This window comes from Protobothrops mucrosquamatus, unplaced genomic scaffold (genome assembly GCF_001527695.2).
Source record: "Protobothrops mucrosquamatus isolate PMUCROS unplaced genomic scaffold, P.Mucros_1.0 scaffold_285, whole genome shotgun sequence".
Taxonomy (NCBI): domain Eukaryota; kingdom Metazoa; phylum Chordata; class Lepidosauria; order Squamata; family Viperidae; genus Protobothrops; species Protobothrops mucrosquamatus.
Window position 1 is genome coordinate 190,239 of NW_015386361.1, and position 24,408 is coordinate 214,646.

At 37.6% G+C, this 24,408-nt stretch overlaps 1 protein-coding gene across 1 annotated transcript in view; it reads left to right on the forward strand.

Annotated features, from left to right (window-relative positions):
* Positions 1-1,310: 1,310 nt before the first annotated feature.
* STXBP4 (syntaxin binding protein 4) overlaps positions 1,311-24,408 on the forward strand; it is a 98,237-nt gene continuing 75,139 nt past the window's right edge. The window contains exons 1-10 of the mRNA XM_029287289.1: positions 1,311-1,329; positions 6,180-6,253; positions 6,450-6,542; positions 7,779-7,848; positions 8,291-8,365; positions 11,199-11,284; positions 13,585-13,711; positions 16,636-16,768; positions 20,491-20,597; positions 21,460-21,640. Of these exons, the coding sequence (XP_029143122.1) occupies positions 1,328-1,329; positions 6,180-6,253; positions 6,450-6,542; positions 7,779-7,848; positions 8,291-8,365; positions 11,199-11,284; positions 13,585-13,711; positions 16,636-16,768; positions 20,491-20,597; positions 21,460-21,640 (948 nt within the window). The 5' untranslated portion in view covers positions 1,311-1,327. The remainder of the gene's footprint in view (positions 1,330-6,179; positions 6,254-6,449; positions 6,543-7,778; positions 7,849-8,290; positions 8,366-11,198; positions 11,285-13,584; positions 13,712-16,635; positions 16,769-20,490; positions 20,598-21,459; positions 21,641-24,408) is intronic.

The following is a 24,408-nucleotide window of genomic DNA, read 5'->3' on the forward strand; positions in this document are numbered from 1 at the left end:
AGACACACCCCTGGAAATCATGGGAAAGCTCTCGGCTTCTAGGGATTAGACTGATGTTTCCGGTTTTGAAATGTCGGGTCTATTGATCACCTGCTTCGTTAGGAATCAAAGGAGTTATAGCCCCTTTGATATTCACACCAAGCGACCTGAGTAAAACGAGGGAGCCAGACTTGTACCAGGAAGAACGCATTCAGCCACCACCACAAAGCTCCCTGGATGATTTGAGACTAGGCAAGATTTTTCAACTGACCTACTCAAAGTTGTTTTTGAGGATAACGTGGGCAGCAGGTGGAGTAGTACTAGAATGTTGCTTTAGGTTTTTGAAGGACAAAATTGTTTTAAATAAAATTGGTCTTTCCCATTGTATTAAGTACATAGTATTAAATGGCACACAGCATTTAATTTTATTAATTTATATCCCACCTTTTTATTTTTATAAGGCGGTGAACATGCCTAATACTCCTTCCTATTTTCCCTATAACAGCCTATGAGGTGGGTTGAGCTGAGAGTGATTAGCCCAAAGTCATCCAGCCAACTTTCATGCCTAAGCCTGGACTAAAACTCACAATCTTCTGGTTTCTAGCTTCATGCCTTAACCATTAAGTCAATCTGGCTCTTCTGTTGGTTGCTATCTATAGTCTATTACATTCAAACTTTGTGGCTCAAAAGTACAAACAATTGCTTCCATCTGCCATCCTTTCAAGATGCATTCTGCACATACATGTACAGGTTGATCTGGACTGCAATCATAGAAAAAGCATAGCTACTGTAATAAAAGGAGGTCAGCATACTAGCTGGCTTCCACTTGCTGGCTTTCTCAGGAAAGAACAGATGTGGGAGTTATTGGAGGGTAGTTGTAATTGAAATTGGTACCCCTATTTAAGGGCTGTTTCTGTGGAAATAAGGTGAGCTGATCTCTGTAATGACTGGTCAGGAAAGATATAGGAAGAGCAGGATAAGCATTCCAGTACAAATGGGACCACCACCTTGATGCCAGTACCCATTTCTGGCTCTACAGCTTCAGTCCTGGGTCTTGGTGGCCAAGATTGTTAGTGTTCTCTGTCTCAAGCTGCTAAAAATGTGGGATATTTTATTTTTTAACTAAGAAATATTCAGTAAATTCAATACCAGGTGTATCGAACCATCAAAGAATGTGTGTCTGCATTAGTTTGAATGCAATCCATAGTAATTATTCATGTAATACCCAATGGTGTTCTTTTCTGCTTTACAGCAAAAGAGCAGTTTTAGTTGTGAGCTTGTTGGAATATTCCATTATTAATGACATTTGTCGACAGAAATGGCATCCCCAGACTCAAATCACCCTGAAATGTAAGTCATGTATGTTTACACATCTTTAGGCCTATAATAATTAAATTCAATATCTATCTCTGATTTATATTATTAAAACAGTTCCTAATATATGTATATTAATGTTAGTGTAATACATCTAGTTAGTGCAGAATATGACAAAAGAAATGTGCCTTCATACGTGTTACACATTCATGCATACAGTACTGTGTTCTTACATGCCGAGCTAATAAGATTCCAGAGTGATATATCTTTTGTGATCACTGATAGTAAATAAAGTAAAGTACCAGTGAAAGAGAATATATGTAGTTCAGAGCTGAGCTGTGGAGTTCTTGGTGTTCTGTGAGCTTCAAAGGAATAAAATTTGCAAAGGAAGAAGAAAACACTATACTTCTTGGATATCTTTTTCAGCAGAAGAAATAATAGAAAATTAGAAACACAACCCTGTTGAAAAACAACCCACACTAACCAAGTGCTCCATTATCAAAGTAACAATCCAAGCTTTTACAAGAGGAGCTGTGCAGGAGCTGTTCAGAGGATGTAATGGAATGTGTGGATCAGAGGTGCTAGAAAATAGACAGAAGCAACAGGAGCCCCCTAACAGAGAAAAAAAACTTAGGAATGATCTGCTTAGGAATCATCTACAACAGGGCTGTCAAACTGCCGGCCCGTGGGCCGATTTCATCATACTGAAGCCGCGCCCACCCCATTGCCAGCAATGGCAAAACCGGCCCGTGACGTCGCGAGTTTGACACCCCTGATCTACAATATATAGTGTCTGTAACAGTTACTATGTAGAACAGTTAGGCAGAAGACTAGCACATCCATGAACATCAACCAGCTGTGAGAAGAAACAGCATCCTAGACCAAACCAAATCCAAAAATGCTAGGAGATTCCTGGAAAACTGGCATTCAGACAAATCAGACATCAATAGACACATAGAAATAAAACATATTTATACATCATTCAGAAGAGACAAGAAAAAACTAAGAAGGAAACAAAAAGTCCAGGATATATCCTCTCCAGCAGCCAACATCCACATAAGCGGTGATTAACACCAGAGAAACAAGCAGAAAACAATACCCTACTCAAGAAAATAACAAGGAGAAAACCTCATTCTGACCAACATTGGGAGGGCAAGCTACTACATATAAACAGGGAGCAAAACCCACATTCACAATGATGATGTTACCTTGTTGGATAATGAAATGTCTGCAAGCAAACAACCAAGCACAGAGAGCACCAAGGACTCCAAAGTAAAATACATGTTATGGTACTTTCTGCCTTTCCACTTAGTATCTTGTATCTGTATAACATCCGCAGATTGTATATCCATCAGTATTCTAAAGTATTTCTGGATCCTATCAGTAAAAGTTGATATTTTACTTGCAAATTAATTAGGACATAGTTTTCCAGTACCAGAATGCTAACCACTCTGTCAGCATTAACTTATTCTCATTGCAGAGCTGCAAAAAATGGTAGATAAATAGATAAGTTAGATTAGAAATCCAGGAAGGTATGTCAAGAATCAAATCTAAAATCTAAGCATTCTTGGTGACAATGAAATATACAGTGTATAAAAATCACTATTTTAATCTTTGTGTTTGCATGTGCCTTCGAATCAGTGTTGATTCCTGGAATCTTGATGTATCCCTGCAGTTCTGTTGGCAAGATTTCAGAAATGGTTTGCCCTTGCCTGCTTCCTAGAGCTGAGGGAGAGTAATTGGCCTATCACCCAGCTGGTTTCATGCCTAAATCAGGATTAAAACTCGCAATCTCCCAGTTTCTAGGTTGGTGCATTAACCACTACACCAAACTGTCTGTCATATGCATAGGATATATTGACAGATGTTTATCTCCTTCATATACAAATGTAAGCACAGACTTTTGGTCAACTGTTAATAGCTAAAATAAAAATCCGGTGTGGTTGCAGTTCTTGAAGAACAATTTTGAATGGAATCAGCAAGCATTTTGATTTGGAATCAGAAGTTCTATTAGATTAAGCCCATAAATATCTAGCCCAATGTTTCAATTTTCAGTTACAGGAAACCAGATGTGCCTAGAAGCAAGACATAAGAGAATAAGCATTCTGTGTAACTTTTGTTAATGCCTAGCATTGCCATTCAGAATGTAAGGAATTAGTTATTAATTTGTCTATAGAAATGTATTGGAAAATAATTGCTTTGCAATATCATTCTGAATTTATCCTGCTGTCTTCTTCTATGCCACTATATACATAATGGATAAGTACTGGGAAGTTTTAGATTATTATAAGTTGGTGAGTAAGGAGTTATATTTCCTACATGTGCTGACACAATCTGGTAGACATATTGTTTTAAATAGATAAAGGTAGTTGAAGTTTTATGCCAAGAGGATTATAAAGAATGAATCCTAACACAAAGGAGCTATAGTTTATTATAAATCTTTTAATGAAGAGAAAGATAAACGATATATTAAGATCCAGAGAAAATGCAATGAATTGGTATACTTTTTAAAAATACAGTTCTTTCTACTTATTGAATTGCGCTGGGAGAACTAATTATTGCTGTCACGTATGAATTATCTCATGTGAGAAGATTAACTGGAAGGAGAGACAACACTGAAGTTTTAGTAACTTAATGTATGATGGAAGTAAGCATCTATATTGCTGCTGAATATGAAACCTCTCAGCGCTTTTTAAGATTGATTTATTTCATCTGCAACAATTGTCTTTTGCCGGGGGATGAATGAAAACCAGAGAATAAGATCTATAAGATGTGTTTCATGGTTAGATTTTAGATAGCTGTCCCCAGCCATTGTCTAAAATCTTACGTAAACAGATATTTTCATCTCTATAAAATGTAAAGATTATTGCAGGCTTATTCTGTAACAAGACAGACAGATGATAGGCAGGCAAGCAGGCATTTTACTTTAATGGTTTTACTGCTGTGATTTTTGTGTACCTTACTCAGAATAAAAAGAAGTGATTCATAGTTTTCTTTTATTATTATTATTAAAAGGACCTTCTTCATTTACTGAGATTTCTTTCCAACCCTCTCTCCTAAATCTAAATGCATATAAAACCTGGTTTGTGGATATATTTTACAAAAATCCAGAAATAAGAGTTTGGTGGTGGGGGGGTGTCAGTTGTTTTCTTTTGCCTTCCAAAAACTTAAACATATTTTAGCAAAATAAAAAAAAATATTGATTATCAGTAAAGTATCATTCAAGAAACCATTTGTATATTTTAAGCTGATCGTCACAGAGAGGGGCAAATCATAATTGATTAAAATGTAGATTTTAAGATTCAGTAATGCAGTTTCAGATTATTTGCTATTAAATAACAAAATCCAGCATACATTATCATTTTCCATCTGTAAACATTTGTGACAGAATAGGCAAAACACTAAAATCCCTGCTTCTGAAATGCGATTTATTCCAGTTGGAATGTGAGCCTATGTTCTTTAGAACAATCCTGTACTAAATTGTTGCTGTTACTAATATTATGTAATAGGCGCCTTTAGAGCAACTTAGTTTATTGAGGGGAGACTGTTACATATAGCAAATACAATGTTGCTAGATAAGCAGATCATACCAGTAACTACAATGTGCATTTGTGTTCTTTCTCCGCTTTTTACTTCCTCTCTTTATTTAAATCTCATGTTTTTTTACAAATTTTTTTAGCAACAGTCCAAGATTATTCATCTCTTCCTATCTTTCTAAGTTAAATCTGGAAGGTTATAGAGAAGACAAAAGTGGCATCTGTGCACTACATAGCATGTTTACAGATCAGTGTGATGACAGGTAGCTGACAGTGTAGATCAGAAATACACAAGAGTGTCCTTTTACATTTGTGGTACATGCTGCCTGTTTACTTACTTTTCGTCACTAGGAGGGTGCTGCCAAGGTGACAATGCCCTAAGGAAATGTATCACATTTCTTTGGTTACAAAGAATGTGGGAAAAATTCCAGGGTAGCGTGACCATAATCTAACTTTTTTTTTTTACAGTATCTGCTTTTTGTTGCTTGTTTCAAATTGCATTCTACTGTATTCTTTTATTGTACAATAAATGACTTAATGACTGCCCTATTTGGCGACAGTTTGAAGTTATGATGTTGCTGAAAAAGTAACTTTATAACTAGTCCTTTCACGTACAACTGTCACAACATCCCCGTGATCACGTGATTGAGATTCAGACACTTTGCAACCCACAGGCATTTATGATATTTGCAGCATTCCCTGGTCATGTAGTTGCCATTTGTACATTTCACAACTGGCTTCTGACAAGCAGAGTCAATGGAGAAGCTGGCAGTAAAATTGCAAGTCACAGTCACATGCCGTCTCATTTAATGACTACAGGTGATTCACTTTATGACCATGGAAGGTCATAAAGTGAATCACCTGTAACATATGTCTAGTGTGGTCATGTGATGTCTTGCTTTAACAATAACTTTGCTTAACAATGGAGTTGCCAGTCCCGATTGTGGTTGTTAAGTGAGAACTATTTATATTGTGAACTGCCCAGAATCATCTGGAGTAAGATATCACGTAAATAAAATAAAGTAAATTAACTTCCTGAGCTCAGCATCAGGAAGTTCTCAAAAGAACGGAAAGAACATTGCAGGAATTGAGCCTGATCTTGTAACCAGTGTTTTATGTTAGTACACACCATCAAAATAAAAATGAAACAAGCATCACCTTCTAAATGGTGGAAGGAAACGATGGGAGGAAGCAAATGAGTTCAAATCACTTTTTCATCATCATTTTTAAAGATACCTGCTTTTATTACCTTGGGACTGACACAATAGGTTCCATGTTTCAATTTTTTTAAAAAAATATTTCATAGCTTGCAACCATTCTGAAATCAACCTTCTCTTCTCTATTTCAAAGGACCTTTGTAGGCTCACATGGAACCCAACGAGTTATACACCGTGTTGCGTTTTCAGACTGTCAAAATGGATTAGGTAATTAAATTACGTATTCAATTTACTCTAATAAAGTTGGCGTATTGCTACACTGTTTAGGGCAGGTGGTCCACTCTAATGTAGATTGGATTTGTAATGTATATAGTTATTTAGTAATTACCATGGTATGTTTATCACAGTGGGGAAAATAAGAAAATAACCTATTTACTTCTTGACTGTTTTAATTGCTCAACAGGCATTAAAATTATTGGAGGCTGTCAAGATCGATCCAAAGAAGAATATGGAATTTTCATAAAGGAGATATTACCCGAGAGGATAGCTGCTACAGGTAGTAAATAATTACTTGTGATCTTCACTGGTGGCAATGCTGCTTTAAAAACAAAAAGCTGTAACAATCCATATATTGATTTTTTTTTTATTAAAGAGCCATACTTCCAGACCATCTTCTTTTTCCTTCCCCTACGGAACATCCTCATTCTGTTCTAGAAATTCCAACCTTTTAGAGCAGAAGGAGATTACACAGGAGAGGCTGAGGTCACCATATCCATAGTTCCACTCATGGAAATAATTATTTCCTTTTGGGAAAAAAAAAGTCTTTGGATTTCATCCATTAGATTCAAGTGAGAGAATTTTAGGCGCACTAATCAGGCTTGCAACTTCTCTCTGGGTCATACACACAATAAACCAGCCAGGAGATTTGAAGAAGTTGCTTTTAGCTCCAGCTAGCCATGGGGTGCTTATCTGCTCTGCTGGCCAAATAGAGGGGAAAAACTTCTTTAAACCCATCTTCTCTGTCCCTGTTTTACTTCCCATAATATAGACAAAGGACAGGAAAGATGGAATAACTAGCCTCTCCCTGCCATCTCTATCCATGGGGGCTCCAAAGCTTGTTGGATTACCATGGATATGTTTGGTTTTACTTTTTTTTTTTTTTTTTACTTTCCTCTTTACTGGAAATGCAAATATAGCTTTTTATTCACCTTCCAACCTCTTATATATCAGCTGATTTCAAAACTGTCAGTTCCCTCTTTAAGTAGAACATTGTTGATCATATGTTGCTGGTGCACAAGATAGGTCTTTACCAGTGGAGAATAAATGACTAAGTCATAGAAACACAGCTATTAATACTTAGTTCACTAATTCAGGGCAATAATATGGGATCAAGGTATTATAATAGATATGTCTGATAGTAAGATTCATATGATAGTTAAGTTACCCCCAACTATAATGTCCATCATATAAAAATAATAAAATAAGTAAAACGTTAAAAATGGCATAAAAGATAAATGAAAGATTGCCTTAGGTCATTATTATGAAGTCCTATAGAAAGATATAAATAAAATGTCATTCAGCATAGCTAGAAAATAGCTAATTACTAATCTTGTAGCTGTTTCATACTGCTTGAATATATCAGGAGTAATTCTGATATTTTTCTGTGCTTGGTGGGGGGTTTGTGTGTGTGTGTGTATGAGAGAGAGCAGGGTTTTTTTCCTAAACGAAACATTTTGTTTTCTTGATGTAGCTGATTTCTAATTAACTATCATGATTTTTTTTTATTTTCAAGATCAATTGTGTATTGGAGATTTGATTTTAGAAGTGAATGGCCAAAAATTACGTGGCGTAACTAATGAAAGGTAAGTTCTAGCATTTAATTATAAGCATCAACTGGAATGGCTAGCATTTGTATTTGCCTATTCGTATTTTAGCTCAGATTAGCTACAGAAGCTATATTAGCTATAGAAAGAAAAAACAGTTGCCTCCAACTGCTTTAACATCTTCTTTAACATCTTCATGGATAAGATGCCATACAATAAGATAAAGTGTCACTGGCCTGCTCTGTGCCAATTTAAGACAAAAAAGAATGCTGTCTTCACAATATCCATTGCTAGGAAGCATAATTGTAAAAAGGACATTATACCAACATTAATAATGTTTTAAAAATGAACATATAATCATTCAACTCATCGAAAACAATAAATAAACAATAGAAAACAATAAAATGAATTATGGTGATGCTTTTGTAGCACCTCAGTGGAGAAAGTCAGTACATTTAACTCTTCATTTTTAATTTTACAGAGCTGTTGACATATTACAGATGGCATCGGCAACCAATCGCGTGTCTTTGCTTATCGCCCGAGATGAAGATGCAAAGTAAGAAATGTTAAATTTCCCCAAGTCCTAGAAAATTATACTAAGGACTTACGATAAATTATACATTTACCTTAAAAAAATATCCCTCTTTATTTAATCTCTTTCATTAGAGCTTCTTTAATAGTGTGGGAACTTCCCTCAGCTCACTGCAAAAATGCAAAGTTTTCAAGTTTTTCTGCAGGTTAAAGAAGAAAAACCACAATCCCTATCCTTTTTGAGAAAATTTGGAATGAAAAATAAATATGGCATCTGTTCCCACTTTAATAAATCCTGTCTGATAAAATCAATAGAGAAGTGAAACTAAATGTGAATCATTAAATGTATGGAGATGATTCCTGCAATCCATTCTTGAAAAGTGAAATCTGAAACTTTGTTTTCCTCATTTGTGTGTTAATAGACTTGTGGACTTGTAGTCTTCTAATTGCAGCAAGTTCACTGTTAGCCCTGTCTTATGAGCTTTATGAATAGAGTTGTCATAAAGCATTTTTTCCCAATCTGGTGCCTTTCAGATGTGCCTAGTTAGTATATAACTACTGATATTTCCAGCTAGCTACCTAAGGATTCTGGGAGTTGTAAGCGCATTATTTCTGGAGAACATTGTAAAGATGGAGAAAATTGCCACTAATTACAGCATTTCTCTAAATTTGATTTCCCTTTTCAGTATTGCAATTCTGCTAGTGTGGATGTATATATGTAGTTTCCTCTAGTTTGCTTGCTTGCTTGCTTTATTTGTTTGTTTCTTTGTTTTTAATACCTGTGGGATCAAACTAGATATTATCTGAGCAAAATGTACATATCAGGTTAGCTACCAGTGGTAGAGAAACTGCTCCTATATGGAAGGCTTTATATGGATAGGAATGGGATTTATCCAAACTAGTGCAGGATTTTAAGCTAGTTTTCGTCTAAGCAAGGCTTTGCCTGATTTTAAAACCTGGCTAACTGCTTGTACATGAAAACATGAAAACTGAATGCACAAATACTTGTTCTCAAAGATTGGAAAAAATTGAACTCTGTTCAAAGAAATAATTAGGGACATTTAGGAAGCAAAAGACAAAATTAAAAATGTAAACATTGGAAATAAAGACATTTTGTTTCTTCCTATAATGGAAGTCGGAGCATTCTGCCTTTTAAACTCTGAATTTCAAACATTTTGCAGTGAGGAAATATTGGCTACAGTTGAAAGAAAAATGGCTAATTTCCCCTAATATAGGAAATAACACTGTGTTTCTGGGTATTGTGTAAATTGCCAATTATACACAAATGGTTTTATTCTCTCCCTGTTCTGTAGATTGGAGATTCCTAATCTGATTCTAGCTAAGAAATACTGGCCTGTTTTTTTTAACTACTGTAACCATCTTGAATAATTAAAACCTGTAATCAATTCAGGCATTCCAGCAGATCTCAGTGCAGAACCAAATTAGACTCCCTCTTGCTAATTTATAATTTTGTTTTATTGGGCTCATACTAACATGTGTTCAACTCTCTTTAAATTTACACTGGCAAATTGTTATATAGCCTTCATCTGTCTGGTCATGGAGGCTTTTTTTCATCTGCCCATTTTAGTCAGGAAGATCCTACTCACTGTAGTAATAACAAGTGAGTACAGTGAGGACAATTGACCAGTGGAATAGCTTGCCCCCAGAAATCATGGGCGCTCCATCACTGGAGATTTTTAAAAAGAGGCTAGACAGTCACTTGTCTGAGATTGTATAAGTTCTCCTTTCTATTCTATTCCATTCCATTCCATTCCATTCTATTCTACAGTCCTAAAGAGGTAGACTAAACCAGCAATCCCCAGCTTTCTTGCTTTACGGACCGGCGGTGGGGGGGAGAGGGTGCATGAGTGGTGGGTAAGCGCACGCAAGCCACTCGCACAAATGGAGCTTCGCACGTGCACATGCTCACCAGCCGCTTATGCAAATTGGAGCTGTGCACAGCCTGGTTCTGAACAGGCCATTGGGGGGGGGACCCCAGGCTAAACCATATTGAACTTAATCAGGTTTACTTCTGAGTAGATCTTCAGATGTTATGGCGACCTGAGTATTATAGAAGAGGCCTTCTGATCAAGTATATCTGTATCCCCCCCCAGGCTTTTAGTAGTTATGGAAAATGTGTCTTTCCTTTAGAAGAGATTGATGCATTTGCTACTTAAAACCAAGTCTGATTTCCAGAACTGGGCTGTTTGATCATTCTGATCATAGATTTGTTAAATCTATGAGAAAACCATAATATAAACCTGGCTAAAATAGCACATCTTCCTGTTTGTGGGCAGAGAAATTGGTCCATTTTGCTGTTCCCTACTGATATATTGAATGGTGACAGATCTCCAGATTTGAAAAGACAGAAGAGAATGTGGGAAAGTTATTAGTCAGCCTTAAAAATCAATATGGGGAAAGCATAGGCATCTTGGCAAGCCTAATTTTGTGTTGGAATTTGCAAATTAAAAGAGCACATGAAGAATTCTTGCTGTTTCAAGTCTATCTATGAGAATGGATCCGTCTTGCATATTCCATGCCACACACAACTTCCAACTTGTAATTATGCAACCTAGCTGCACTGCAATTGAAACAGTATCTCATATTTGACAGAAAGTCTATTTAGGTTAACTATTGTCTAATCTTTAATACCACTATTCCTGCTCTTCATAGGTTGTGAATGTATGTTATGTATATTTGTTAACTGCTACATAAGACACAAAGCAAAACCTAGGATTTAGCTTGGCAACGACAAATAAGCTAAACATGTATTTCTTGAAAGGTCTTGGATCAACACATTCTAAGAGGTATTAAATGAGATATCGCATCTTCAACTTTTTAAAAAAAAAATATTGCAGGAAAGAATTTCTGGCCTTGATGGAGAAATACAGTTCACACAGTAACATAAACTCCAGAAGGAATTCCCCGACGCAGCTCCTAACTGGTAAGGGATTGGTTATGTTTTCACTCTGCAATATAAGAGAACAGTAGAGAAAGCTTCTTGGCCTGATGGCCTCCATTAATATTTCAGGTTGGTAGAGATGCTTTCACGAATTGGAAGGTAGACCTTTAACCCAGATTTTATGGGCTGATGTTTGATGGACAGAAAGGACACCTCAGTTCAATCAATATTATATATATATATTTCTTTATGAGACTGAACAGTTTAGTAGTGGTGTCATACTGCCCCCTAGGGCTTCTTTTGTACATTTCCAAATGTTTGGTGGCTTAAAGAACATATTGAGCCTATAATTCCAAAGTGTGCCATGTAAATAATTAACTATATTCTCAGGAAATCACTGGCTAACACTGTTGTGTTATGATTGTGCCACAGTGAGAGGAAAAACACTAGTAAACCAGCTGTTCAGGACCATTTCAGGCCCCAGAATCCCGTATTGCTCATAGGTTACCATGTCATGTGCCAGTTCCAATTAATTAAAGCCTATGCAGAGCCTTGCACTGTAATATAGGAAACAGTTTCTGGCTTAGTGTTTAAAAGGGAGAGAACTTAAATTGTTGCTAACTTCTATTTTGTCAAAATGCTTGCAGGTTTATTTATTGCCCATGTGAATAAAAGATTAGAGTTTGAAGCCTTATATATTGTAAGCGACTGGACAGAGCAGATTGCAATTCATTGTAAAGGATGGTTTTGGGCCTATCAGCTTTTTGTAATTAAATTATATTTGCCCTTTTTCCTTTTTCACAAGGAGCTCATGGTATGCTTTCCTTCACTTTGAGGTGGTGTGTAGGTTGATCTTTATGACTGAATGGTGATTTGAAATGATGTTTCTCCAGCCCTAGTCCAGCAGTCTGTTAAATTATAATTCTCTCTATTTTATTGGGGAGCCGTTTTTGCCCTTACTGGTAGGCAGTTTAGTCTAAGAACATTCATAGATGAAAGTACTGTTTATAGGTAATCCTCAACTTACAACTACAATTAGGAACAGAATGTCCATTGCTAAGGAGGGCAGTTGTTAAATGAGCTGCGACCAATTTTACGACCTTTTTGCTGTAGTCATTAAGTGAATCATGCAGCCATTAAGCGAATCCAGCTTCCCCCATTGACTGTGCTTTTTGAAAGCTGGCTGGGAAGGTCACAACGGCCATCACACATGGTCAGGGCCCTGCAATCATCGTAAATATCTGCCAGTTACCAAACACCAGCATTTTGATCATATTAATGTGGGGATGCTGCAATGCTCCTCATAAGTGCGAGGACCAGCAGTAAGTCACTTTTTTTCAGTGCCTTTGTAACTTTGAACGATCATTGAACAAATGGTTGTAAGTCGAAGACTACCTATAACGAGGAGTCTTAGTTTTAATTTGAATTTACTGCATGGTCAAAAATAGCTCTCTGTATGAATTTAGTTTTCAGCAAGTTCCTCCAATTTGTCCATGCTTGTGTCCATGTTTTATGGTATTCTGCATCTTTGCATATGGAGGGTGGGGTGGAATGATGTTTCTAGTCCTTCCAACTGCAGATTTTCCCCTTTCTTCATTCCATTCCCACCAATGCTGAATACGGATGTCTTAAGAGAAAAACAATACATGAGCAGTTGCCTGTGTGAAAGTATCAGCCTTTCTAAGTAATTGGAAATAAATGATGGAAACAAACAAAAGGCTCAGACAGAAACGGACTGGATAGTGGCATAAGTGGGGGGAGAGGGGAGGGAGTGACAAATTATACAAATGGTTGAGATGGGGGAATGTGGTGCTTCACTTTCTTTTAATTGACAGAGTGAGCTTTGTTTTCTTTAGCACTTAGACTCCAATTTCTAAATATTACAGTTTAAAAGGTAAGTAATTATGCTTCCAAATTGGGAGAATTAGAGTTGGAGGTTGCTCCTGAGGCTGTAAAACAGGGGTATCCAACCTTGGCAACTTTAAGACCTGTGGACTTCAACTCCCAGAATTCCCCAGCCAGCTATTTATGCTGGCTTGGGAATTCTGGAAGTTGAAGTCCACAGGCTTAAAGTTGCCAAGGTTGGACCCCTCTGCTATAAAAGATGTTTGGGGTTATATTTGGCCCTGGAATTGCCAGTCTCTTCCTTTCCTTGATGTCAGGGAACTCACTTAAGATGCTCCTAACAGGACATTGTGACCCTTGGACTGGACCCCATTCTTCACCCCTACTTTAAAATAATGGAAGATTTGTTCAACAGGCAATAATCTTTGTGGTACTGAGCAGTTGATTGCTGTAGAAAATTCTCATTTTGTTTCTGTGACTCTTTTTTTATCTTCCCATAAAAGGTGTTGATAGCTTTTCTTCAGGGGCATCTTCAGTGAGTCCTCCATTATTTCATCCAAAGGACACTGTGACAAACCTCCCAGGAAGGCCTGCAGCGGTAACTTCCCTTCAAGCCACCACAAAGTAACTAAGTTTGTTTTTCATGGAGAATTTGTGGAAAAGACAGGATGCTGGGCTTAAAGCATAGGATCATTACCATTTCCAAAGCCTTCCTTTTAATCTAAGGTTGTGAGCTGTCAATACTGACAGAAGGTCCTCAAAGAGGCATGGGTTTCAATTTTTGTTTTATATGCTTTTTCTCTGCATGGAAAGCGAATTAACTATGAAAAATGTCATAGCCAGGCTCTGCTGCCTTTTTCTGTAGTTTGCTCCCAATTATTTTTCTTAAATAGTCTCGTTTTTTTTAAGGAGACATAGGATCTTGTCATATGTCAGTTGAGAGGCAATCCTTTCCATCCATTCAGCAGAATTGAAGAAGCCTCTTGAATGAGAAGGAAAATGTTTTTAAAGAAAAAAAGCCAAGAAGGTCCAGTTGCCTTTTGGAAAAAGCATCTTTGGGACAACCATGACATGGATGATTGTGAATCTTCATAGATATCTTTTCATCCAGTACTGTCAGGCTTTTCCTGTGACCTGCTCCAAATCCTTTAAATTTGGCCCGTGAGGATGCATTCTGGGACTTTCCCAAGACCTTTCTTCATTTGCTTTTTCCCTTTTTTAAAAATAAGCAAAAAAGCCCCAACCCTTTGTCATTCTCTGAGTAGATTCTGAGGGCTGAGAGGCACCATAGTTTCCAGGCTGGGAAATCCCACCCATAATCCTTTGTAGATGAAGAAAAACTTCCCCTGTCCCCATTTTTCAAAACCAGGAAAAGAAGTAATGATGTCACTGTTGCTTAGCAACTGTGCTTTTCTTTCATGGGCCCAAGTAAAACTCCCAGCTTTGTTTGGTGGCAAGCAGACACATATCCAGGAGTCCACAGCAAGGCCACCAGCCTGCACATTTTGTGTCATAGTTACTGATCCTGGACACATGCATTTCTGAAATTATGAAGCAAAAATCACCCAACAGCAAGAACCCTATTAGGTTCTAAAGTTAGTATCTGTAGACATATTGGCCTCCATGACTATCATGCTGTGGGGACAGCGTCTTAACGCAGCCTGGTTGGAAGTGGATGCTTTCCAGCACTCAAACAGAATTACCCCCATGATCCAGTTTTTTATTTTATTTTTATGTTACATTTATTATTTTTACAAATATTAATGACAGCAAACATGTTTCACATGCCTTCCTCCTCCTATTTTCCCCACAACAACAACCTTGTGGGGTGGGCTGGGTTGAGGGAGAGTGACTGACCCAAAGTCACCCAGCTGGCTTTCATGGCTAAGGCAGAAGCTGAATTCATAGTTTCCCGCTTTCTAGCCTGGGGTCTTTTTTTTTAATAAATATTTTATTAGATTTTATAAGGATAAAGGGGAAGTGGGGTCAATAAGGGTATAACAAGGAGTGACAAACAAAAAAGGTTAGACCATTCTAGCCTGGGGTCTTAATCACTAGACAAAACTAGCTCTCATCTTTAAATTTAAAGCAACATTATCCAAAAATCTTGTATCCCTGCTCCTGATCCTTAGGTTCCTGGGTCCAAACCTTATTTTTCTCTATTGTCTGTTTCCTAGCTTCTGGTTTACTATCAGGTCTCATTATGCTTATATTATGAACCACAGTTCATTTTCCCAATGTCTTGGTATGCTTTCACTGAATTTACAGAGAAATATGTAAAATGCCTGTTTTCCCTGGTCTTGGTTCACCTTTAAACTTCAAGTTCAATGTAGATTTATAAGGCTCAGCTTTTAGGCGTGTAGAAGAAAGGAAGAAAGCAGTGACAAAAACACTTCCATGTTATTGCCAAGATAACTCATGAACTTATTATGAGTCAAACCAAACTTAAGAGTTTAACTTGACATATGTTTAATTTACATATTATTACAGTAAGAATATAGACAGCTGTTGATAAATTAATCCCCATTTTCAAAATTGACAGAACTCTCTGGTTATTTTTTTTTCCTCAATACATTAAGACAATGATCTTTTTCATCAAGTCTGGTTCAGAGTTGGTGCCAGAAATATATAAAGTGCCTCCTTTCCCTGGTCTTGGGTCACCATTAAACTTCAAGTTCTATGCAGATTGATAAAGCTCAGCTTTTAGATGTGTAGAGATTGGCATTGCCACAAGACATTTGCTGCCTGAGGTAAATAAAATAAAATAAAAATGCTGGTTTGCCTGATTCCACATGAGGTGTCCCCTCAGGCCAAGCATTGAGTCCTGGCAGATGGCAGCTGTTGTTAGATAGGGTAGGACAGACCAAGTGATTTTGCCCAGGCAACCTCAAGTTCCATCTGCTCATCTAAGAGAGATGCCTTACAGCCTAGAAACAGGTTGCGTTCTGGCATGAGTTTTGGTTATACAATTGCCCTGTCTGAAACACAGCATAACGGAGAGGAGACAGTTTTGGATAAATGTCTTTTGATACCTTACTTTCTGTTCGTACCACTTTTTAATCTTTTTTTTTTTACCCTCAAATTCCATGAAGCAAATGGGGGGGGGGGAGAGAGAAATCTTCCAGATATAGGAAATTGTAGGACCCAGAGTAAAAAACTAAGTTTAAGTTTTTGTTTTTGTTTTTTATTTAAAACATGTATATGGCGTATTCATTTGCCACATTCCAAAGACATACAGTAGTAGATTCTTTCCTAGCCCACTGCGAAAAAATATTCTTTACAGAAACAGAATTGAACAAGAGGCCCTACGCCAAAGTTTCCATTTTGAACAGGATTCCTTGATTCAATTTTCCTATTCTCAGTTGCATTTTAGAAGGAGGTGGCGTGTTGGGGGAAATGGATCTCCTGCTTAATATTCCTAAGCATAGCAGGCATCAGAGCACGGCTATGAGAAAAACGAAAGATTTTGCTGCAAGGTGTTCTTTGTGTTTGTTCTCAGTTTCCAGTCACTGACCTTTTAAAGCTAACTTTGTTTCTTTTTTCTCTAGTGACAGCATATTTCAGATTATCAGTGTTTCCAAGGAAACGGGTCTGGGCCTGCAGATTGTAGGAGGCATCGACAAGAATGAAGGGCCCTTGGTGTATATTCTGGCAGTTATTCCTGGAGGTGACTGTCATAAGGTACAGAGGCAAAGAAGAGTTGGGGAAGAGGGTTTCTGTCTCTGCTTTTCTCTTTGCAACCCAAGGAGGACACGAGTGCCATTGATTGGTGTCTGCCTAAGTCTTTCAAAATTAACATGACTCTAAATTAAAGGAGCAGCAAACCTATTGCTAAATCCCTCTGAACTTTGCCTTCCTCAAATAAAAATGGGCATAGCTTCATTCTCACTATCCTGAGCAACATCCTGATAACTTTGACAGTATCTTGTGAACACCTTCTGATGTTAGATGTTCTGACAAATATTTGGGACAAGAATGTATCAAAGCTGGAGTATAGACAGGCTTGATCTAGGACAGGTCTTCAAACTTGGTCCTTTTATGACTTGTGGACTTCAACTCCCAGAATTCCTCAGCCAGCATGCCTGGCTGAGGAATTCTGGGAGTTGAAGTCCACAAGTCATAAAAGGACCAAGTTTGAAGACCCCTGATGGAGGAATTGGATCAGTCAGCTGTCAGTACAGAGTCATCTTCAGTGCAAAGATTTTACCAGTGAAGTGCTGTTTGCTTTGATGCTTTTAAGTTTCTTGGTCCATTGCACTTTATATTTTAAAGTTTCATCCAGTACTTTTAAAAGAGATGCTATTTATCAGTGCTTTGAATTTTCCTTAACTTTGATATTGAGGGCACTGATTTCTCTGTGTCATCTGGATAATATTCAACCACCTGAAATGTCTCATTAAAATATGGCACAGGTGATAACACTAGGCTGCATAATTCTTGGATGAGAGATTGTTAGGTAATTTTAGAATTATGGGCTAGACTGGGGAGTTGAAAGACATCAGGAAGAAAGCAGTGACAAAAGCACTTCCACGTTATTGCCAAAATAACTCATGAACTCATTGTGAGTCAAACCGAACTTAAGAGTTTCATTTGACATATGTTTAATTTACACATTATTATATCAAGAATATAGACAGCTGTTGATAAATTAATCCCCATTTTCAAAATTTGCAGATCTCTGCAAGCAGAACTCTCTGGATATATTTTTTTTCTCAGTACATTAAGATAATGATCTTTTCTATCAGTCAGGTTCAGAGTTGGTGCTAGAATTAGGCAACCTAGTGTACCCCATATGTTTTGGGCTGAATTTCCTATAATCTATTTTCATGTGCCTTATTGCCTGCAACTGGTATGGTATGTTTAATTTCTTACATTCAAATGGAGAATATGCTATTTGGAGTCACTGCCACAAGAGGTCACCATTGTTTCTTGTATCATCATGCATCATGGGTTCTCCAGCTTGGTGCATTCAAGAATTCAGTTGCAGTTCCCAGGCTAGTTAGAAATTCGGGAAGTTGCAGTCCCAACATATCTAGAGAATTGAGAATACTATGTTATTAAAGCAATAGAAAGCTAATCAAAAGGAATCTTAAAGAACCATCCAAATGCAAGGGCTCAATAATACTGTAGCTGAAGATATAAATCAACATTTAAGAATGCAATCAATTAGCATCTTATGAACCATAGGAATACAGAATGTTATTAGATGAAATAATGTTAAAAATAGTTATGGTGATTTATTGTAGGCATCGATCTGCATTCAAGAGGTACTTGCATTGTTTTCTGTGAACCTTTCATCTCAAGCATTTCATACTGACAGTCCCACAACTCCTGTTATTCCTTTTTCTAGGTATCTTACTCTTTCCTTTATTTCTTTTGTAACATCTTATTGCTGCATGCATACAACATAGAATCGCTTTTAAAACAGAAACCCCAGATTATCAACATAGTACCTTGCTGATATAAAAATTCTTCTGGTACTCCCCTGATAAATAGCCAGCAGTAAATCAGCCTTTCTCAGTTTGATTTTAACTTCAGATCCCTGACTGAAGGCTGGTGAAAACTTCCTGAATTTATTGATATAAAAGTCAGTACATCATATTTGTATCTTTCTAATCAATTTGTTCACTGAAGTATGTCTGTGGTAGTCATTGACAGCAGAGCTTTTATTCTCATCCCTTTGATAATAAATTAATCAAGCTCAGGGTTGGATTCACTAGTACAGAAAACTTATTGTGTATCTGTGGCTTAATTCTGTAACAAAATCAACATCTGTAGTTTAATGTAACCTTAACCCCCAGATCTCTCAGAGCTGTTATTCAGGTAAAATTAATAGCAAATCAATTCCCCAAGAGATTGATATTAATTTTTCCTTCAAATGCCCCACCAACTTTTATGATAAGCCCCTTGGGCATTATTTGTAGGAGGTCCCCAGCTATGCTAGATAGATTAGAAAGCATGGACAAAGCCTACACAGAACATTATTCTGAGCTTTGGTGAGTTTCTAATGTCATTTTCTTCTTTAAAGGCATAAAGCAAGAAGCTGGTATCACTTGTGTATCCTTACTTATCCCACACCAGACCAAATACAGTCTGTCTGCTTCTTATTCAAGAGAAACTAACAGTATTTTGGATGTCCGGTATTACAGAGAATAAGAGTATTGCTTCCTATTAATTCAGTAGACAAAACAACTGATTCTAAAAGAACAAGACATACTGTGGAGTACATATTTTTTCAGAAACATGTGCAATATAGAAGATTTCCTCGAACACCTTTCCACAAGTCCCCTTCCGTGCCAGAGAAAGATGAGAGTTATTTCTCCCATCTTTTATTTGGGTGGAGAATACACTTCAGGGGGGGGGGGGAGTAAAGTAAGGAGTTTATGTTTGTTCTCTTTTAGGAGTAGTCAAGCATACTGCAGAATTAATGCATTCAGATCAGTAGAAGGGAGGCTCCGTTACATCCTTTAGGGGAAAATATAATTTTGCTATCGTTCTCTTTTCCTGCATATGTTAGTTTATATATTGTAACACAGCTAAGTCTTCGGAGGGGGCAACGGGCTTATTTGGACAAGTCCCATTTGCTCAGAGATGAAACACAATAGTAGTTTCATTATATGAATTGCTTTTCAAAAACATATTTGCTACTTTACTTCCAGAGAGCATGTTATATTATTTATTAGAATTTTACCCCATCTTTACAGTATTACTTTAATAACAGGAGTCCCTGACCCCTGGGCTGCGGCCCGTTGGGAACTGGGCCACCAAAGCAGTGGATGAGTGCACAAAGCTTCATTTGCGCATGCACTGGATTTAGGTTCTGTGTGCAAAACCTACCCTACCCCACCCCCACCACCAAAGCCACTGCCACCAGTCCATGGAACCAAAAAGGTTGGGGAATCCCTGCTTTATAAGTAACTTAAAGTGGTAAATATACACAATACGCTTTCCTACCTCCTATTTTCCCTACAACAACAAGCCTGTGGGATAGGGTGGGGTGAAAGTAATCTTTAGCTTTCATGCCTAAGGTAGAATTAGAACTCAGTCTCCTGGTTTCCAGGCCACCACTTTAACCTCTAACCACACTGGCTCACTCTCTTTCTTACATGGCTTGCTGTTCAGTTCTCCGTGCCACTGTTTATTGGGAAGACCTACCCAGGGTGACTGAGTTAAAAGAGAATGCTTTGGGAATGTGAGCACGGAACAGAGAAAAATATTAAAAACTGGCTGTTAAGGCAGCATCAGTTGTATTTAGCAGCCCTCCCCTGCCCCTTCACTCTTCTTCAATCTGACTGGCAACTTAGTTTCCCTTCGCAGTTAATAGATTTACAGAGGTTTTCATTAAGCTGTGTGAACTGATGGTAAAAAACGGCGTGAAATCCTCTCCTCATTATTCTTGTTAGGATGGTCGATTGAGACCTGGTGACCAGCTTGTATCTGTTGATGGGGAATCATTGATTGGAATCAACTACGAAGAGGCGAGGAATCTAATCAACCGAACACAGCCGAGGTAACCATTTGTTATAAAACCAAGCATCTGAACATTCATTTTCAAATTATATTTATGTATTTAGCATTTAAAAATGTCAAAAAGAGTTTTGGGCAGTGCTTTTGAAAATGTGTGTGCTTGTGTGTGTGTGATAGTTTTGTAACTAATCATAGGAAATTAAAGTATATGAATGGGCTTCGTTTGGGGTCTTCGTTGAATTGTACAGAACTTACTTTGATCCTACCACATGAGTTGTCTTAGTTTTTCTAAACACTGTGCCCTAAGTCACAGAACGTTAAAAAAAATTAAGGTCTTCACAACTAAAATTCAGGTAGTCCTCGACTTACGACTTTAACAGAGCCCAGAATTTATGTTAACTGTGTGAGAAATTTGTTAAGTGAGTTTTGCCCCATTTTACAACTCTTCTGGCCACAGTTATTAAATGAATCATTGCAGCTGTTAAGTTAGTAACCCGGTTGTTAAGCGAATCTGGCTTCCTCGTTGACTTTGCTTGTCAGAAGGTCGCAAAAGGGGATCCCGGGACCTTGGGACACTGCAACTGTCATAAATGTGACTCAGTTGCCCAAGCATCTAAATTTTGATCACGGGACCATGGGGATGCTGTAATGGTCATAAGTGTGAAAAATGGTCATAAGTCGTTTTTTCCATTGCTGTTGTAACTTCGAATGGTCACTAAATGAACTGTTGTAATTCGAGAACTACCTGTAACTCACCTCTCATATCAAAAGCCAGTAAAAACAATGTAATAAATTTTAATCTTACTGAATTTGCTTTCTGAATGGCTAGAAAGCAACAAAAAATCTTTATTACTTGGATATATAATGCACATGATACCAGTTTACCACCTTTTTCGTTCATTTAGATCAAATACCTCTTGGGAGATAACTTTCATTCGACATGATTCTAGTCCTGATGAAGTGGAAAATATGCATCCATTCTCCAATCTGCTAAGTTCAGAGAGGTGTGGACTACAGAATGATCTACCCAGTCCAACATCGTCTTTTAATGAGAATGTTGCTGCCGAGAAGTCTGTCCTTAATATGGCAAGTTTAATTTGTCAGATTTTTGCTTTCCTTAAAAAGTTGCTCTGCTTTAAGTGGATAATTTTACCGAAGCAGCACTTAATAGATCCTGGCTGATCTCAAAAACCTGAGCACGGAGACTCAGTACTTTAATGAGAATTCATTAGTAAACAAGGCTGTAAACTAATCAAGGAACAATAATTTTAAAAATCTCGGAGGATGGCAGTGCCAAGCAATCTGCTCAGCCATACCCATGGAGTCACCAGGAGCTGACTTCGTTTCAAAGAGAACTTTACAGTTTAATTTTGCAAAATACATGACCACAACCTACTGTAATAAAAAAAATAATAACTAAAATCAGATTTCTTGCAATGTTGTTTATATATTGACTATTTTTATGAATTTAGAAGGGATTATTGTCTTCTGCCAGTGCATACCCAAATATTTCCAAATATATAGTAATAATGAGCATGTATTTGCATAAGACCAGGGGTAGGCAACCTTTTCTCTTTTATGGCTTGTGGACTTCAATACCCAGAATTCCTGAACCAGCCATGCTGACTCAGGAATTCTGGGAGTTGAAAGAGCCAAGGTTGCCTACCCCTGCATAAGACAATTCCTCGGCAAGACTTTAAAGACAATTCTTTTGGGGTTTCCCGGGCGAGCACGTGAGCGCACGAAACTGCATTTGCACATGTGGCACACATGCAAAACTATCCCCTCCACCCACCATTTGGGAACTGGGCCACGCAAGTGGTGGGTGAGTGCATGAAACCATCCCCTCCCCCTGGTGCCGCCGGTCCGCAAAGCCAGAAAGGTTGGGGACCGCTGTTGGAAGCCATTTTTTTCCCAATTATTTTTAAACATATGCCATTCGACTCCCAATGACCCTTTTATCGCTAATGGTTAATTGGGGAAAAAAATCAACAAAATCATAAGAAAAGAAGGTGGGATTACTGATACAAGGTAACCAAGTTTGGACTCCCTTTAAAATTTTATGAATGAGGCATAACTGTTATATAAGAAGCGGTTTATTTGCAAACATCCACTGTTTATTAATTTTCTGTCTGCTTTCCAGCACTTTTAAGGCAATTTGCAATGCTAAAATAATCATGTATGCCTTCTGCAAAGGAAACAAGAAAAACATAAAATTAAGTCATCAAAGAGAAATTAAACTAGTTAAGAGCAAGCTCTTCGTGCTTATTGTTGCCTGGACTGGGGGTCATGTTTAGTTTCATCTGATCGCTACTTCTGTTGTGCTCTTTTTTTCCTTATGCATAAAGCTTTCAATGTAAAGAAATTCTATACATGGCCAGTGCTATTGCTGAGGAGAGTATGACTATCAAATGCCTAATGAGCTGGGTAAATTATACATCTTCACTTTAAAGTATCTGATTGTCTGCTAATTAGTATTACCACAAATACTTTCTTTGAACTCCTGGCTTGTACATGGCACAACTCACAGAAATAACTTGTTCTAGTGGGCTTGGCTCTCTCCAGCCATATGCAGAGGGCATATACAGAGGGTATATGTTGCCTGTCAGCTCCCAGCGGGCATGATTTTTTTAATCATATTTCTTGGATATTACATGGGCATATCACAGGGCACCAATTGGAGAAAACTGCTTTGGATGAACAAAGCGGCAGCCTGAATTTTTCTGCACAAAGTGGGTTCATATTTACCCACTTTAATTTGCTTTATGAAAAGAAATAAATCTCTGAAAAACATCACTTTGAGGAAAAATCATTTTCATTTGTTCTTAAGCTAGAGGAAGCAGCCTTAGTCTGAGAGGATAATTGGTATTCAGAATAATTGATTGTCTATATCTGCTTTTAAATTAGATGGCCCTTCTCCTCTAGATGTTTGCAGAAGAAATATTTTTAAATAGTCTAAGGGGGAGTATGTATATGTCCTAGGAGACGTGGGCTGGTTTCTCCATTATCAGCATACTTTCTTTATGGAGAAACATATCTATGAATAGAATATGACTGCATCAAGGCCTCCTGGAAAAAAAGTAGTGCAGAAAAATCATGCTTCTCTTTGAGATAAAAACTCAACTCAAAGCATGCTGCATTCCTCGGAGAAATTTCAATAGCCAGAATAATGTGGTTATGCAAAACTTTCAAAAAAGAGTCTTTGCAAGACCAGGTTCCTACACAAAACAACCCTTTTTCAAATTATAAAATAGTTGCATCAACCATATGGTTCATGTGACTACTTCAGAAACGGTTCCTACATCTGTGCACAGCCGTTTTGGTTCATGATTTTGCCCAGACCTAGAGAATAATGTTTTGTTCCACTGAGTGGCTGATTTTGAGTTTTGTATTTCTTTTTGGTACTGACTGAGAAGGGCCTTGCCCTAGATTAGACTAGAATTCCAATTAGAATCCAAAATCCAGGAATTGAGCCCAATTGAATTGTTGGAATCTACGCATATGATTGTACATTAATAATAACAATAACAATAACAACAACAATAATAATAATAATAATAATAAAAATTGAGAAGACAGCAACAGACAGTAAGTGCCGCCTATGCAAAGAAGCTGAAGAAACAGTGGACCACCTGGTAAGCTGCTGCAAGAAGACCGCACAGACTGACTACAAGCAGCGGCATGACAAAGTAGCAACAATGGTGCATTGGAAGATCTGCAAGAAATATCATTTGCCTGTAAGCAAGAACTGGTGGGATCATAAAATAGAGAAAGTCATAGAAAATGATAAAGTTAAACTGCTCTGGGACTTCAGAATTCAAACAGACAAGCACCTGCAACATAACACCCCGGAC